The 17,802-nt window shown below is 40.4% G+C and overlaps 1 protein-coding gene across 2 annotated transcripts in view; it reads right to left on the bottom strand.

Annotated features, from left to right (window-relative positions):
• Window positions 1-1,332: 1,332 nt before the first annotated feature.
• Window positions 1,333-17,802, bottom strand: part of sNPF (short neuropeptide F precursor) — a 178,792-nt gene continuing 162,322 nt past the window's right edge. The window contains exons 3-5 of one of the 2 annotated variants that reach the window (XM_019052600.2): window positions 9,031-9,179; window positions 6,708-6,767; window positions 1,333-1,582 (exon numbers count right to left, since the gene is read on the bottom strand). In XM_019052600.2, coding sequence (XP_018908145.1) covers window positions 1,532-1,582; window positions 6,708-6,767; window positions 9,031-9,179 — 260 coding nt within the window. In that variant the 3' untranslated portion in view covers window positions 1,333-1,531. The remainder of the gene's footprint in view (window positions 1,583-6,707; window positions 6,768-9,030; window positions 9,180-17,802) is intronic. The other variant, XM_019052601.2, reaches the window with a different exon arrangement.

Genomic DNA, 17,802 nt, shown 5'->3' with positions numbered 1-17,802 from the left:
CACTGAGCTTAGAATTTCATGGCCACGTCGTTTTTTTTCGCAATTTCCGCGTGAATTTCGTCAAATTTCGAATTTCATCACTTGACGTCACCAAGAAAGTACTGAATTTTTCTGCTTGTGTGATACTGAATTTAAAGGAAAGGCACTGAATAAGTACTGTAAAAGTACTTGCAGGCCAATTTTAGTAGGCACCCTACTCATGCGACTCAAGAGTCCCGATTTGGAAAGTTGGCAGTTGCGAAAACGCCTTCAATTGTGGCGTGATACCTCACGCATTCCGGAGAGTACGAATAGTTGTATCATCGCGCCTTTGCGATACGATGGTGGATCAATATTACATCAGCCTTCACGCTGGGGCTGGCCTTGTCGGTTTTCCTTAGCCACTATTGCAGTTTTGACCGCATAGTTCAAGTGTGCTCAAGCTAGGCTTTGTAATCAGTAAATGAATGATTTTCAGGAAATATATAATTAAACCTTAACAAGCTACGTAATACATTGGTAAAAGGAACACTAATCATCAATCAACTTAAAGGTACCAAAAAGTATTCATATCCCTATATCTCGTTATCCCTCGTTGTAATTACCTATAAAAAGCAATTTTCGAAAACTCTAAAAAAACTTTTGAGCGTTTGTTTCAGGTCTTATAGCCTTTTTGGTAATTTTTTAGAGGAAAATTTAACCATTTGTGGTATTTAATCTTGAAAGAAATTACTACTTTTTAAACAGACTTTTCACATTATTTTTGCACATTTTTAGCGTCGTAATAATAAAGTTAATATTTTCAGAGATTTTTTACACTTTTCTTAACTCAAGTTTTACTTATATTGCACTTTTCGTAAATTTTACTCTCAAAAATACCCATGGGGATTTTCTAAAATGAACTTTTTAACAATTTGTACATGTTGTCTTATTAATATAATTTGCAAGTTTTACCAACAGTTTTGGCTAAATATCTTACCCCCTTTGCCAAGCGAGAATTAGACAACATTCGGATGATTGCCTTGCTAAGGCAGACCGCTGTATGAATCTTCAGGCGTTGCCAAGATTCCTTGGAGAAAAAACAACTTTATTGAGCCACTTATAAATATTTTTCTTCCAATTTTTCAGACATTATTCTTCGCAGTTTAATCTAAAATATCTGAAAGTTTCAAGGAAGTACATGCATAACTTCTTTCAAAAATAAACATTTTATCCCGAGAAATTTGGCAACTCTCGAATGTTCATACGGCGTTCTTCCTTAGGACGGCAGAATACTCTGAAGACTTTCCTCCTTGGCGAGGTAGTGCGATCTTTCTCAAGACTGTGAGGGATCGTGATAAAAAACAGAAGCAATTAAGGTTAAAAATTATATTTATTCAGGACACAAAACGGTAATAACAAGATAAGAGAATGTAAATAAACTTCCAACATCGGGGCGGGGGGTGAAAAAAATGAGAGTGAGAGTGGAACGAAAAGAAAGTACGTTAGCCAGCATTGCGATGAGGGGAAAAAGGTAACCACAGATATGTTTCAGGGTGCAGGAGCGGTCGTTTTAAGTCTCCTTCACGACCTCGGAAAGGAAATGCTGATCGAACCCGTCAATCTGTGAACATAATAGGTCAACAAGTTTTAATCAGAGTATGTTCTTCAAAATAGTAGGTAAATTTTCGTGGTCGATTACCATCACCACCATGGCTTGAAATTGATACACAATATTCTTAACATAGCAAAGTGCAAAATCGCCGACATTTTCAAGAGACAACGATTAATAGGCCTCCTTGCAGATAAAATTAGTTCACGGAAAAAATCATATTGCTGATTTAACAACTAATTTTGTATTTTAAAAAAGTGTCTGCCAAGTTTCAATGTAGATTTTACAATAAAAAAAATGCTAATTTAACCACTTTCGTGGTTAAATGTGCTTACCACTATTTTGCCGTGATAACGAAAAACGCCATATGAGTCTTCAGGCGTTGCCAAATTCCCTCCGGCAAATCAATAATTTTCAGAAAAATGTTTGAATCTCTGTCTACCAATTTCGCAGATTATTTTGCTTGTAATTTGATCTGAAACGTCTGAAAATGTGAAGGAAAAATATTCTTAATTTTCCCAAAGAATAATCATTTTACCGAAGGAAATTTGACAACTCTCAAAAGTTCATACGACGTTCTTCTTTAGCACGGCAGTATTGTAAAATGTACATTTGAAACATGTCGGACATATTTTTTTTTATAAATTAATTGTTAAATCAGCAGTCAATCTTTGTCCACGTTCGACAGGAAGTCTGCAACGCCGCATACCGAGGTACGCATTTATGCAGTTTCACCATCAACATCCGGATCTGACTCCCCCGCAGCTATGAGCTTTCCAAGATTTACTGTGTAATAATGCTCAAACATGTTTTGATCGAATATATGACCTGCGTCAAGGGCTCTCTGCTCCAAACTTAAAGTGGCCAGACATTTGATTCATGAGCTCAGGGTAGACCGCAACTTTTCCGAACGGATACTTCAGCCGCGGCCTCGTCCAAAATTATTCAAACAAGAGCCAGGCTCCCGACTAATTCGCGGTTCTATAATTCTGCCAGCAGGCATTTTATACTTTTACCGAGAGATACTCACGCTGTTGTCATGTCGACGGAGAAGCTACCAAACCACGTATCTCGTTTGCAGTGTTTAAAAATCTTCGATCCCATTTCATTGTATTAAAGAAAAAGAAATCAATATCATTCCTTGAAGTTTTCACGGAGATTTCTTCGGACAGGGAAGGAAAATCACGGGAGTTTTCTAGAATGGAGATGTTGCATGTGTGAGGGATTTGCGATTTGACCATAGATTCTTATGTATAAGTGCGCGAGAAACTCGACGGTGCCACTGTTTTTTCTGAAATCAACTTCCAAGCTCAAAAAAAGCGCTCAAAGTTGAGGGCGCAATGAAGGGGATATTCCTGCTATCCTGAGAGTCCACCTCTACATCAAGACAAACTCCCTATGCAAAGATAGGGAGCAAATACATTGACAGGGCTGCCACTTTATTTGGGGACTCCAAAACTGAAAACACGGCATCACTGCTAATGTATTTGCTCCCTATCTTTGCATGGAGGGTTTGTTTTGATGTAGAGGTGGACTCTCAGGGTAGGGTGGGATATCCCCTCCATTTTGGCCTCAATTTGAGAGCTTTTTTTGAGCTCGGGAGTTGATTTCAGAGAAAACCGGTGGCACCATCGTGCTTCTCGTGAACTTTTACATAAGAATCAACAGTCAAATCGCAAATTCCTCACACATGCAACATCTCCATTAAAGTTGAGTGATTTTACATTCCAAAAATAAAGTATGGCAGGACGTCTGCAACGCCGTAAGCCGAGATACGCCATTCTGCAGTTACACCATCGATACGTCAGCCACGTGATTTAAAGCCCATGGTAAAGTCGATCAGCACGGTGTCACAACGTGCCCTTTCGAATAATCGATTCGGATTGTATAACTGCGAGGTTTCTTTCTCAATCCTAGGCAGCTCGGTGCAACGTAAATATTGAAATAATGTACGCAGTAAAATTGGGATCCTATTACTATGATGCTGCCGTATTTTCACATCATTAGGCCGACCTTAAAATAACCAAGAGATTGACAATCATTGTAAGAAAGGTGGGCGATTTGCGATGCGAAACAAATCGCAACTTATTTCAGGTACATCGCAATAAATTTCAATTTGAAATACTGGGCATGTCTGACTGGTATGATTACTTTCTGCTCAAGAAGCATGCTACCGCTCTGTTAGGGGAATATAGATTCTACGGGGGTAACCCGAGAATATGACTGGTCAAATTAAACTCCTCAGAGTTTCCGTGTCAAAAATTGCACTAGTCATCAATATAACCTAAATTTTAATCATTAACATTTCAAATTTTATAGGAGATAAGTACTAAACCAAGATAAATTGAACTCAAGAATTATAACTAAATAAATGTAATGCTTTTTAATCGAAGAAAGTATTTGAAAATACAGGAACTTAACTAAAATTTTGATCTTAATTATATAGCTATTTAATTAAAGGAAAATGTAAAAGCTGAATTCGCTGATAAAATTAATTGTAATCGTCATATATTACCTACTCTAAAATCTATTCTAAATTAAATAGGTCATACTCTCATTCCAATTTTTGAATGACGGAATTTTAATTAATTTTTTAATTTGTTTGATTAGTGTTTTTTTTTAAATGTATATTAATTAAGATAAAGATCTTATTGATTCATAGTAACAGTATGATTCGCGCATTGTCCCCCTGGGATTAAATCGATCCATCCATCGACCTATCTAATTTCAATAAGAGGAGCCCCTTTTATTAATTAATCAAAAAACAACATGCACAGCACTCTAATACAGTAGCAATGAATTTACTAATCTATCTATTTAATTTCAATAAGAGGAGACCCTTCAATTAACGAATAGACAACATGCATAACACTCTTGTACAATAGCAATAAATACTTTGTAATTTCAATTCATTAAATTTTATGCTACTCGGGAAGTAGGTTTTCTCGCCCCTAAAAAGCACAGAGCTTACCGGAAATTTTGAACGCAGTTGAAAATGAACCGCGTTCAACAGAAAGAAACCAAGCTACATCAGCTATTGCCAAATTTAACCGGGAAATTTAATTTTTTACGTGAGAACGTTTGTGCGGATTCCTTTCAAAATTTCAAGGAATTTGCTTCGTACCCTGGAGAAAATTCACTGAAATTCGCACAAAAATCCGCACAACCGATTTCATGTATAAAATTAAACCGCCGAATTAAATTCATAGAGTACATAGAGTCGTAATGTAAATGGGAGAGCTGGCGCCATGTTCTGCTCGACGAGTTCCGAGCCCGGTGTGCGCCGAGTTCGGGTCACTTTTTCGATACATTTTCGATCCAAAATGGCGGTGTGGAATACATGGTGATTCCTATCTCCTTCGTTGTTGTTGTTGTTGTCATCGGATGGCCGGGTACCCGTGTATCGCAAACAATCGATTATGTATCGAAAAAGTGACCCGGCGTCACACAGGAGTCTCGGAATTCGGGACATGGAAAATGCTTAAAAGTGGCGCCAGCTCTCCCAATTACATTACGACTCTATGTACTCTATGATTAAATTCAGCAATAGCTGATGTAGCTTGGTTCCTATCTTTTAAACGCGGTCCAAACCATGGTTTTGAAGTTTATCTACCGTATAGCACCATAATCTTTAATCCGTCAAGTGGTCCGGTACTTCATCCCGAAATTCACTGGTGACAGCATTGTCCACCTTTCGGTCGTGGTATATCAGCGAGAAAAATCGATGCAATTAGTCATCCGAGCTTCTCATCACTTGCAAAGTAACTCTACCACCCCCATTCCCACCCATTCCCACCCATTCCCACCCATTCCCACCCCTCCCAGACTGACCACGCTCGACAGGAAACTTGGAGCTCATAATGAAGCCCCTTCCCCCTAATTAGCAATTCATTAAAGTTGCCGGCTTGGCCGTTGGCCTCTCGTGAAGGACGCGCTTAATCTTCACACCCCTCGAGCCTACCGACCCGAAAAAAAGCAACGGTGGCGAGGCGTGAATGGTCGATTATCGATATTTCTCCATTTGAAGCAATGGTAAAGAATCGATTATTAAGGTGTTCGTCGTAAACACCCTGTTAATCGATACTTTTCCATATGTTTAAATGGCAAATCAATCGATGTATCGCAAAGCACGCTGCGACAATGTTTCTCACCGCCGAGTGGGACCGAGCCGATGCTGAGAGAAACTTTCAGGAGCTCCGTGAGTGTGTGCGTATAATCTCTGTGTGTGTGCGTATGGTCTTTATTTGTGTGTGTATGTTCTCTGTGTGTGCGTGTTTTCAGCGCGGCGGGCTTAGCTTGTCACCGAGTGAGAATTTTATTTTAAAAGACAACATCATTACGGGAGTAATCCCACGTAATGTAGGTAGTGGCGAAGATGGTGTTAGGGTGGGGGAGAGATGTGGATGATGCAAAAAAAAAAAAAAAAAAAAAAAAAAAAAAAAAAAAAAAAAAAAAAAACCCAGCCGCTCATTCTTTGTTGGGTGCTTTCAGATTTTAGTTTTGACGTGATGGTTTACTCAAGGCATTCAGCCTTTGAAGCACATATGAGGGGGCGTATTCACTCCAGTAATTCTATATCAAAACAGTTCTAGTTACTCCCGTTATCACTCTAATTATTCATTTCTTGTACAGAGAAAAAAATGAATGCCCATACTTTATGCTTCATATTTGTGTCCTCTTTGATTCTGAAGTTCCAAGACAGTTGAATCCTTAATTTCATAAATGGGCTGACTTGACTCCCCCTTCCCCCACTCGGCATTGGGTTTCTTCCAGGAAATTCTCTTCGGTGATTCACAACCCAGTTATTTGTGTCTTCTGAATTTAGTTTTTATTTTTAAGTCTGCACTTTTGTAAAATAAACGATTTAATTAGAATTTTCTCCGATTCTTTTTTTAGATGTGGCGTACAATGGATCAAATGAACCAGAGAGGTCGGACTTGAAATTGTTAACTAAAACTGTACATTTCGCTCTGGGGGGTTGCCTCCCCCCCCCCCCCCCGCCTGACCGCGCTTTGACCGCAGAAATCTCCCCCCCCCCCACTATACTTTGAATAATTTGGTTATATTGACCAACATTATTCAAATTGATTTCACTTACTCTGAAAAAAAGATGACCAATTAAAGAAAAGTTTTATACCTGATCCTTGGGGACAGCTTCACTCCTCTTCCCAAATCTTAGTCGCAATGTCGGCGATTGCTGAAAAAGAGCGATAGTAAATCTTAGTTGCAAATATTTTTCTGAACAGTATAGACTAAAGTATACTGTCAAAAACAACGGAAGTAAGACTAAAGAGACGCGCATCGCGGTTTACGATATTGCAGGTTTCCTGTAATTTTTTATTTTCTGAACGGGAGACCATTCAACGCTAACTCTTGAAAACTTCCCTGTGTTTCTCTCTCTATGAGCTTTTGAATGTTTCAAGCAGTAATATTGATTTTCCATCCTGCTCCGGTAAAATAAAATAGGAACGAAGATTTTGAAACACCGCAAACCAGTGGCGTGACGTGTTTTGCGATGTATCGATTGTTATGCCATTTAAACCTATGGAAAAGGATCGATAAACAGGGTGTTCGCAGCGGACACCTTAATAATCGATTCTTTACCATACGTTTAAATGGCAAAACAATCGATACATTGCAATTCACGCCACGCCACTGCCGCAAACGAGGTACACACCCCTTCAATTTCACCGTTAGTAACTCAGTAAGCTGTGAAGGATCATCCGCAAAATGGAGAATTTGCACGCAATTTTTTTATTGCTTCATCTGAAAGTGCCTAATGAGCTGAGTTCGCAATATTTTTCATAATTTTTTTCTGACATGGGAAATTGGAGAAAAATTGATTTAAATGTGAGAAAATGTGCCGCCTTGTGACGTCATCTGGCGGCATTTCCCATTTAAACACATGTCTTTTAGCAGAATCGGTTATTTTGTCATATCTCCTCTAATAATTGCTCAATTTATGAATCAAGGGTATCTTCGTGTTCAGTTCACTCAGAGGATTCCACTTAAACAGGAAATTCATCAAATTTCAGACCCTTGCAAATTCTCCATTCAAGAATAATCTTTGTCAGGTGGATTCAAGCTTCAAATTCATCATCTAGGCTCTTCACGGCACAATTTTATCACAATGTCAATGCTGCCGTGCTGAGGAAAAACGCCGTAAGAACCTTCAGGCGTTGCCAAATTTCTTTGGATAAAACACGAATTTTCGAGAAAACTTTTGATTATTTTTCCTTTAATTTTTCAGATTATTTTGTTCTCAATTTCACCTGAAGCTCCTGAAAATTTCAAGGAAGAGCATTCATAAATCTCCTTAAAAATACAAATTTTATCGGAGGAAATTCGGCAACTCTTGAATGTTCATACGGCGTCGTTTTTGACACGGCAGAACTGTAGAATTAATATCTTGTTTAGGGGTTGATTTCCAGACTCTCCGTTGCGTGATTAGCAGTGGCGAGGCGTGAATGATCGATTATCGACATTTCCTCATTTGAAGCTTTGGTAAAGAATCGATTATTAAGGCGTTCGTTGCGAACACCCTGTTTATCGATCCATTTTCATATGTTGCAATGATTGATCAATCGATATTTCCCCCGCTGAATTGCCAAACGGCAGACCCGGGCTTCCTCAAATTGAGAAGTGCTAATTGTTAATTGTATAACTATGTCATCTTTTTGTGTACCAAATCATTGTAAAATGTAAATGCTTCGCCAAGGAATGAATAAATATAAAAAACCGATGTATCTAAAAGCACGCTACGCCACTGGTGATTAGTTTTCTCGTGTAACTATGAAGAGAAAATATGTTGCGCAGTACTTCAATTCGAGCCAGAGGTGGATCCAGCAATTTGGCAACACTGTATTTTTTTCGATTTAAACCTGTGTTGTATAATCGATTCTTGTCGGAGCACCTGGCCCCTCCTAGATTCGATACTTTTTCATGCGTTTAAATGAGGAAAAGACAACTTTGCCAAATTTCTGGATCAGTGTTCGAAACTCACAGGCACCAACGCGCCAAATGCGCCTAAAAAATGAAGGCTCTGCGCCAACGTGGCCCCTAAAAACTGCCACCATAAAAATCTGAATTTTCATATCAGGTGATTATTCGACATGTTCAGCACTATAAGTGAGAGCTTTTTCTATTCTTCACGATTTCATCCTTTGTGCTTTTGTCTTCCCCAAGTTACAGCTTCTTACTATTTCTGTTACGAAAACATCTTGCATCTAACTTTTCACTAAATGCGCTGTAATATATAGGCAAAAAGTCAATTTGGCCCCTAAAACATCTTCAATGGCGCCTAAAAATCGGGTTTGATGCGTCACTTGGCTCCTAAAACTCAAAAGTGAGTTTCAAACACTGTTCTGGATCCTCCAATGACCTTATCCAGCAGTTTTTTATCGTATGGTAAGTACAACTAAACTACCGATGTCAAAATTTGAAAAAGTTGGCTAACTCACTTGGAATGAAGACATGTTGGGATCACTCCGTCGACCAAATCTGAGCCTAAGCGAGGGTGTTCGGGCACTTTTTCTTGCCATTCTGTGGTTTTCTGCCAGCTCGTTTAGTGCTTCTTTCTGCATTAGCAATTCGTACAGATCTCGAGCTGCTGAAAAACAATCATTCCGTTTTAGTAAACCATTTAGTCAAATAACCGTTCGGAAGGAAATTCTTACTCTAGTAACAATAGATCGTATTCGATAGTGGTTCGATGTATCGCTTGGTTCAAAACAATAGAACACACCCTCAATCAAAGATTTTAGGATTTAAGTCGGGGAAGATGAAAATGGAAAAATTCCTAACAATTTCACTTTTCAACGCCTTTTTGATTTCATGAAAATAAAAATCAATCACCAATAACCTGTTCCTTCAGTTTACTTAATCGGCTTTTGAGGCTATGTTTTCATGTTGAACCAATCGATATCGATATAGTCTCACCTGTTCGATGTATCGAACACGATCTACCGAAATTGCAAAACTACGTAACACGCTTGTTGCAAGGGTGTGGTGTGCTTTGCGATATATCGATTGATCGGCCATTGAAAACTATAGAAAAGTATCGATAAACAGGGTGTTCGCAGCGAACACCTTAATAATCGATTATTTACCACAGCTTCAAATGGGGAAATATCGATAGATCGAAAAGCATGCCACTCCACTGGCTTGTCAACGTGCAGAATCAAATGACTTTTTGTAGAATTAATACAATTTGATTAAAATGATTGAACTCTGATTATATTCAATAATGTTCTATTCGTTCTCATACGCGAAACTTTCAAACACCGAAAAGTCACCAACTTTGCATTTTTTTTTCGTAATGCAGGGAGACGTTTCGTTGTTTTTCGGACAAAGGAACGTAACTCTATTTCAAGGTTGCAAGATTGACCCAAACCCTCAATTTTTTTACAAGAATGTACCTGTATAAGCTTTGCCAAAAAATTTTCTGCTCTCCGCAAGAGATGAGAATAAAGATCAGTGAAAAGTTCAGATGGGAATTCGAGAAATTCTGCAGGTAAAGATGCAATTTGCCAGGAGAAATTTGGCAACATTGCAATATAATTACGTTCTTTCGTGGGGTACGACAATGGATCACTAGACAAGTTGTGCACTGGTTGGATATTGTGTCCACCGCACCGCGGGTAGTAGGTCTGACATCGAGAAATTACAACGAATAAAACGCGCACCGTGCTGTGCGCGCAATGCGTCGCATATTCCTACAGTCTAATATGCGTTTCAAGCCAACTGACCGACTGCACTGCGTTTGCCGCAATGCGAGAAGTATTCATCCAGTCTTGTAGGCGCTGATATGTGCGTCACGCTGATCGCACGGTTTGGCGCAATGCGTGAAGTATTCCCACGGTCTTGCAGGCACTAATATGCGTTTAACGCCGGCCGCATACCGTGTTTGGCGTGATTATTCTAACTCGCGTTGGAATAGTCGCGGAATCAAATAGTGGGGCTTTAAAGGTCCATGATATGTTGTGACGCCGTGTGAGCATGTCATCGTTGCCTCGTTCCTCCCGGCGAAAAAATTATTTTTTCCAAGAAAAGTTAGGAAAGTTCTCTGCGTTCGTTTTTCTTCCATTTTTAGATTGAATGGACTATTAAACAAGGTACGAACTTAATCGCTCTGACACACGATTTCTCACCAAAATTCCACGCAGAATGCGATTCTTGGATCGAAAATCAGTGAAATCAACTCCTAACTAAGATATTAATGTTTTAATTGTAGATTGGTCACGGGAAATTTGAATTGCCCGGTCACGAGAAACGTAATACTCTACGTTAGTCCAATCGCGTACTACAGCGGTTTCGGCAGCCTTCTCAATCGAGCACTGTTCATTTCTCACCCTGTTTTGTTCAAACTATGCATAAATTCGCCATAACTGAGCCAAAGCGTCAAGATGTTGCCACTTTTCAGTTTTAGAGTCCCCAAATAAAGTGGCAGCCCTGTCAATGTATTTGCTCCCTACCTTTGCATGGAGAGTTTGTCTTGATGTAGAGGTGGACTCTCAAGATAGCGTGGGGTATCCCCTCCATTTTGGCCTCAACTTGAGAGCTTTTTCTGATCTAGGGAGTTGATATCAGAGAAAACCGGTGGCACCATCGTGTTGTTCGCAAACTTTTACATAAGAATCAACAGTCAAATTGCAAATACCTCACACATGCAACATCTCCATTTATGGTCGGCCCCTTAGTCCCCTAGTCACGTATTAAAAAGCCTTACTCCGACTCGGAAAATGACCCATAGGTTCTTTGCGCACTCTTTCATTATCCGCCTCTCGGAGAAGAACTAGAAATCACTTTGAAATCACTTTGATCCCCGCCTGGGCGGGGGGGGGGGGGGGGGGGGGCAGGGAAGGGCGAGAAGACGTGGGCGCGGTGAAGCCAAGAGCGTCGCGAGCTCTGTCGTCGGAATGTCTTCCTGCCCCGCGGCGGATCTCTTTACGAATCATTTAAACTTTCCCTCTCGGATTGATGTATCACCCCCGGATGCCTAATCCCATATCCTGTCAATAAAATCGCCCCCGTTCGTCCAGCAGGCGTTGCCACACTCCGGGTTGTGCCTCGTGTTCCTCGCGTGGATTCCCGGAGAGTTTGCGGCGGTTTGGCAACAGGGGTTCGGAGGAAGCCGACTCTTAAACTTCCTAAGAGCAGCAGGTGTTCGGTGCGAGTTCGCCGGCGAAGCCGACCCTGAAAATAAACTCTGATGAGATGATCGGATTTGTGGGGTTGCTATGATTTTTCACTCTCCGCGCTTCTGAGGGTTTGTGTGCACTGGAAAAAAAACACATTGGATCTAGAGTCCAGACTCTTGAAAACATTGACAAGAAAAAATACTCTTGATTAAGGCGATTCGATGGACGCCATATTTTGTGTCAGAACGGCATGCGATATATCGCATCAATTTGTTCCATATTTTCAGCTACTCGTCATTTTTCTCCTGTTTTGAGATCGCACTTCTGTTGTCAGGAGTCTAAAGCACTCCCTTACAAATTTAAATAAAGAAATTCAACTTAATAAAGGCGTGGTTTTTTCAGAGAGAAAACATCGCATTCGATACTGATATCGAAACTGCACTAGAATGCGATATTTTCTCTCTGAAAAAACCACGCCTTTATTACGTTGAATTCCTTTGTTAAAATTGGTAAGTGAGTGCTTTAGACTCCTGACAACAGAAGTGCGATCTCAAAATAGGAGAAAAATGACGAGGAGCTGAAAATATGGAACTAATTGATGCGATATATCGCATGCCGTTCTGACACAAAATATGGCGTCCATCGAATCACCTTAAATCAGATTTTTGCTTCGATCAAAAGGGAATCCGCTCAAATTAAGAGGCTTGGTTCTTGATTTAAGCAAAAATTCGATTGAATCGAGAGTATTTTTTCTTGTCGATGTTTTTAAGAGTCTGGACTCTCGATCCAATGTGTTTTTTTTTTTTGTTTTTTTTTTCCAGTGTGGATCCAAGCACCACTTGCATGTTTTTGCACTAAAAAAATTTGTTCTGTTCACAGGGCTCCTGCACTTTTTTTGTGACAGTCACAGAAGCTTTCTTCATGAGGACAGAGTACTCTGTTCCCACGACCAAAGCTCGGTTCCCGCAACAGAAAAATTCTGTAAGTATGTAACAAAGAAACTGCAGGAGCCCTGTGAACAGAGGGTTCTGTCGTCTGCACCATCTATTTTTTTCTATGTGGCGCATTTAGAAAACTGTAGTTACGGGCCGTTCAAGTATAACGTAACACCCTTAGGGGGGAGGGGGGTCAAGCCCAGCGTTACGCAGCAAATTTGAGCCGAAGAGGGAAAAAAAACTGTGAAAAAAAAACGTACAAACAATTAAAAACCCCGCTTTACTCGAATAGATCTTTTTAAGAAGTGGAGGGGGGGGGGGTTCTCGGTGCAAGGCTACGTTTTGGGTGCGTTACACGGGGGATGGGGGGTCAAAAAGTTGGGAAATGTGCGTTAAGTAAAAGTAAGTTATAGGCTAATTTCAAATAAACGTTTTCAGAATTTTTGCCCTCAGGAGATGACCTACATCCTCGACTTGACCCACCCCTCCCCCATTGTGGAAATAGGAGTGTATTTCAGATTTGCCCGATTCGCTTATCGTAATTTTTGAGACATTTCCTAAGAGAACTAACTCTCCTTTTTGCTCTATATGAAGTTTACAGCAGGCCCATTTCACGGTTGTTATCTGTTCTCCTTCAGCTGCATCTGCAGCAATTATTGTCGTTATGAATATGTTGTGCGTGCTGAATTCAGCTCATTACATACTTGACTCTTGGAAAGCGTTTTATGTGCGCTGATTCGTTCGTTCTCCGACAGAATGCGCTACTTGGCAACATAAAACGCCTTCAGAGAGTCAAGTATGTAATGAGTTGCAATCAGTACGCACAACATATTCGTAACAACAATTGCTGCAGACGCAATTGAAGGCAAATTAAAAACAGCTGAATAATTCACGGCTTTGGTTTTTAATATTTGGTTTCACGTGTGCCGTGGTACATCCTCAATATGCTCATCGTAATTTTTGAGCCATTTCATTATGAGCAGCATAATTGGACGTATTTCTACCTAACAGACCTATATGAAGGTGAGAAATATGGGGTGTGCTCGTTAGTTCTCTGGCCGTAAGAGTGAATGAGAATAATAAAGCGCCAGTGACGTCAGCGGCAATGAAAAAGCGGGGGAGCCTCGGGGGATCGTCCTCGGGGCGCTTTAACTCATGAGCCCTGTCTACAATGCTCTCTTGCCATGCCCGCGGCTCATATACATCCCGCATTTCATTAGCACATAGGTCTGTTTGATAGAATGTAAAATCCCGCTTTTCCAATTCTTCAAAAGGAATCACGCCCACTTTTACATTGCTTCTTATGCAGCTTTCTAGAGCACACCCCATATTTCTCACCTCCACATAGGTCTGTTTGGTAGAAATACGTCCAATTCTTCCTTTCTGCTCTATTAGAAGTTTGTAACAGGTCCATCATTCTTTAAGTTGCACCTTGTCTAGTGGTACATTATTTAGCTCGTCACCTTTCTGCCAAAGTATCACAGACACCAAGCGACGTTTCAAAATTTCCGCTTCCATTCTGTTACTCTACAGGGAAATTGTTCAACAAAGCTGTCTGAAAAATTTACTGCATTTTCCTTGTGCTGCCGATAAAATTCAGTAAAATTTTCAAACAGATTCAACCAACAATAGAGCATTTGCAGATGTCCGAAATTTGATGAATTTCGTGTTTAAGTGGAGACTGCTGAGTCAACTGAACACGGAGATGCCCCTGGTTCATTTGGATTGAACAATTATTGAAGAAGATATGACAAAATAATGTAATCTGCTATAATACATGTATTTAAATGGGAAACGCCGCCAGATGACGTCACTAGGCGGTGTATTTTCTCACTTTTACTTATACCTTTATAATATTTCCCATAACAGAAAAAAATTAAGAAATTACTGTGAAATCAGCTCTTTAAGCACTTTCGGATGAGGAAATAAAACATTTGCATGCAAATTCTCCGTTCCTCGGTAAAAAAGAAAATGGCGGCGGAAAGTTTGAATCATCACACACTTGATACTTCGGCCGGTAGGTGACGAGCGTATAAGACAAATTTCCAGAAAATAATCTTCCTCAAAATCAGCGATTTTCCGGCTAATCTAACCGAGGTGAGAGTGCCGCGGAAGGAGTGCTGCGCTTTTAATCATGAGCCCCCATAAAACTGGGTCGCGGTTAATTTTCGCGAAGTTCCCGGAAATCCCCGCCTAGTTCCTCGTTTTGCTCCCCGGAAACCACTCGAAAAAGTATCATAACACTAAAAACGCAGAGGCGGAAACACGACGGAAACTCCCGTTTCCGGAGGAAGTTGCTGAGTTTCTGGGCGATTAAAAATTCATCGCGTCTTCAGCGCCAACTGTTCCTCATTAATACTCCGACTAATAGCTAAGGATTTCACACTGGTCGTTGTCGCACCATGCATGCAGCGGCGCGCGGCGGGGCTTATTTTACGATATATCGATTGATCTGTCATTTAATCTATGGAAAAGGATCGACAAACAGGATGTCCGCAACGCTTACCGTAATAATCGATTATTTTCCATAGCTTCAAATGGGGATCGATGGTCGATTATACACGGCGCGTCATTGGAGCGGTGTCATTCGGATAGGAATGGAGAAAATGCATCCCTCACGTAAATCGTGCTTTTTTACCCATTTTTCTAATGACAATCTACAGGGCGCTCCATCAGCAAAAGTTTGTAATAGACCCGTTGCGTTGATATTTCTTGCTCACCGAATTACAAATCCAACCGGAGTTGAACTTTTAATTTGAAGACGGGCATGACCACCAAATTTTCTAAAATTGATCAGCTTTTACGCTTAGTAAAACGATCCGTCGCAAGGTGGGATTTGCCCATCACGCAATTGTGGATATTTTCCGTAAGAAGTTTTTTCAGCGTCGGTTCTCTCTCCAACTCAAGGATTCATTTTTTATCCAGCTTTCAGAACATTTTGTTTCTCCCACAAACTCCACCCGGAGAGAAGTTTAGTTATCCCACACGCGTACAGCAAATCTGACATGATTAAAACGTCAAGAGCAGTCGTAAGAACGCACGCGTGCTATTTTACGGAAAGCTGTAAACTCACATTTTTACGTGAGCCTTGGGAAACATTAAATTATACCACCGACCGGGCTCATCTCAAAGTTTACGTACGTACGTTAGGAAGATTGTGTAGTTGAAGAATACTTTCCACAATAATTGCAGTTACCTCCCGAGCAAGACCGTATTGAAAAAGTTGGACATGATTGTCTTCCCTCATGATTCGCGCTGAAGTGCGGTTGCGGTAACTCGTTTGGCCCCGTGGAACTTTCTTTTCAATCTACTTTCGGAGCTCATTGGCTCGGGTTAAAAGAGCTGCGGGTGGATAAATAACGAAAAAAAAGTTGCTGTTACTCGGGAAAGGTGGGACTGAAACCACGAGTTGAAATACATTTTGCATACATTAAATTTGACGGCTGTAACGGGCGGTTGGAAGACGGTATCCTTCCACACGGTTGCCGATTCTCAGAGTTTCTGGTGCATTTTCACTCTTGTCGGATAATTTGTTTGTTCGCGCCAGTAGCGTGGCGTGCTATGCGATGTGGATTGCATTTTGCAAAAAGGAACCACTAGCATTGCAATGATGCTAAGATTGTGCAATTTCATCCTTTGCAATAAAATTGCGGAAATTGTGAAAAACTATGAAATTTAGATGGTAATTTTTGTCTTAAATTTACAGTTTTTAGCGAGTAAAATAGAAACTTTTAAGGGATAATCGGGTTTTTCCTCCAAGACAAAAGAAGTTGCACAATCTTAGCAACATTGCAATGCTAGTGGTTCATTTTTGCAAAATGCAATCCATGTTTCGATTGACCAGCCGTTTAAGATTGTGAAAAAGAATCGATAAACAGGGTGTTCGCAGCGAACACCTTAATAATCGATCTTTTACCATAGCTGCAAATGGAGAAATATCGATATGTCGCAAAAGACGCCACACCACTGGTTCGCGCGGATGCGCATTGCCGTACCAAGGAAAAACGCCCTATGAGCCTCCAGACGTTGCCAAGTTTCCTTCGATAACGACCAAAATTACTCCGAAATTTGTGAATATTTTTCCCCAAAAATTTCAGACGATTTTTTTCGCAATTTAATCTAATATATCTGATAATTTCCAGGCAAAATGTGCATCAAAAATACATACTCTATCTAGGGAAATTTGGCAACTCTCAAATGCTCATACGGTGTCCTTCCGCAGCATGGCAGCGTACTGCCGTGAAAACGAAGAGAGCCGTAAGTGCAAAAATGAAGTTTTGAGAAAACGGGCTCAGAAGCTTCTGACAAGAACATTTAATTGAAAGAAGCCTCCGTTCTTTGTCAAATTGCCACTAAGCGTCCGGAAGACTCCTAGAAATCGTATGGATGATTAAAAATCGACTGATTTTATTTCCATTACATAAAAAGGGTATTTTTCATTTTCATGCTAGGTTATTGTTAGGCAAGACAGCCGTAAGTGCTATCTTCTGCATGCTTTTCGTGGTTGCGTTTTGGACGCACCACAAACACATTTTCAGGTTAGAAATTGGCAGAAAAGGGCGGCAATTTACGGGAAAGCACTGATTTCATTGCCTCTCATGCCCCTACGGCTGTCCTGAAAAAAACTATGTCATTTTTTGTGCACTTACGGCTTTTTCATACGTCTCGTTTTCATTAAATTAGGATGAATTTTGCTGTTTTAGTTGTCTCAGTAATTTCATTTAAAAGAGTTTAGACGAATTTTGAAGAAAACTCGATTTCGAAAATTTTACACTTACGGCTCTCTTCGCTATCACGGCAGCGTAGTATACCTCCTTTGAGATAGTTTCGACCCTCGACTCGATACCAGTGGCGTGGCGTGCTTTGCGATATATCGATCAATCTACCATTTAAACCTATGGAAAAAATCGATTAACAGGGTGTTCGCAACGAACACCTTACTAATCGATTATTTACCACAGCTTTAAATGGGGAAATATCGATAATCGATCATTCACGCCACGCCACTGCTCGATACAACACGGAGAAAAAAACCTCGTGCGTGGGACCCGAAGTTTAGGTCATGTGGATCTCTGAAATTTTCGGATTGAGCATCTGAACACTTTAGGTCCAGCTGCTTAGGTTCGGATCACACATCTGAAACTTCAGTTCTTACATC

This window comes from Bemisia tabaci, chromosome 9 (assembly GCF_918797505.1).
Source record: "Bemisia tabaci chromosome 9, PGI_BMITA_v3".
NCBI lineage: Eukaryota > Metazoa > Arthropoda > Insecta > Hemiptera > Aleyrodidae > Bemisia > Bemisia tabaci.
This window is presented reverse-complemented; position numbering and strand designations above follow the sequence as displayed.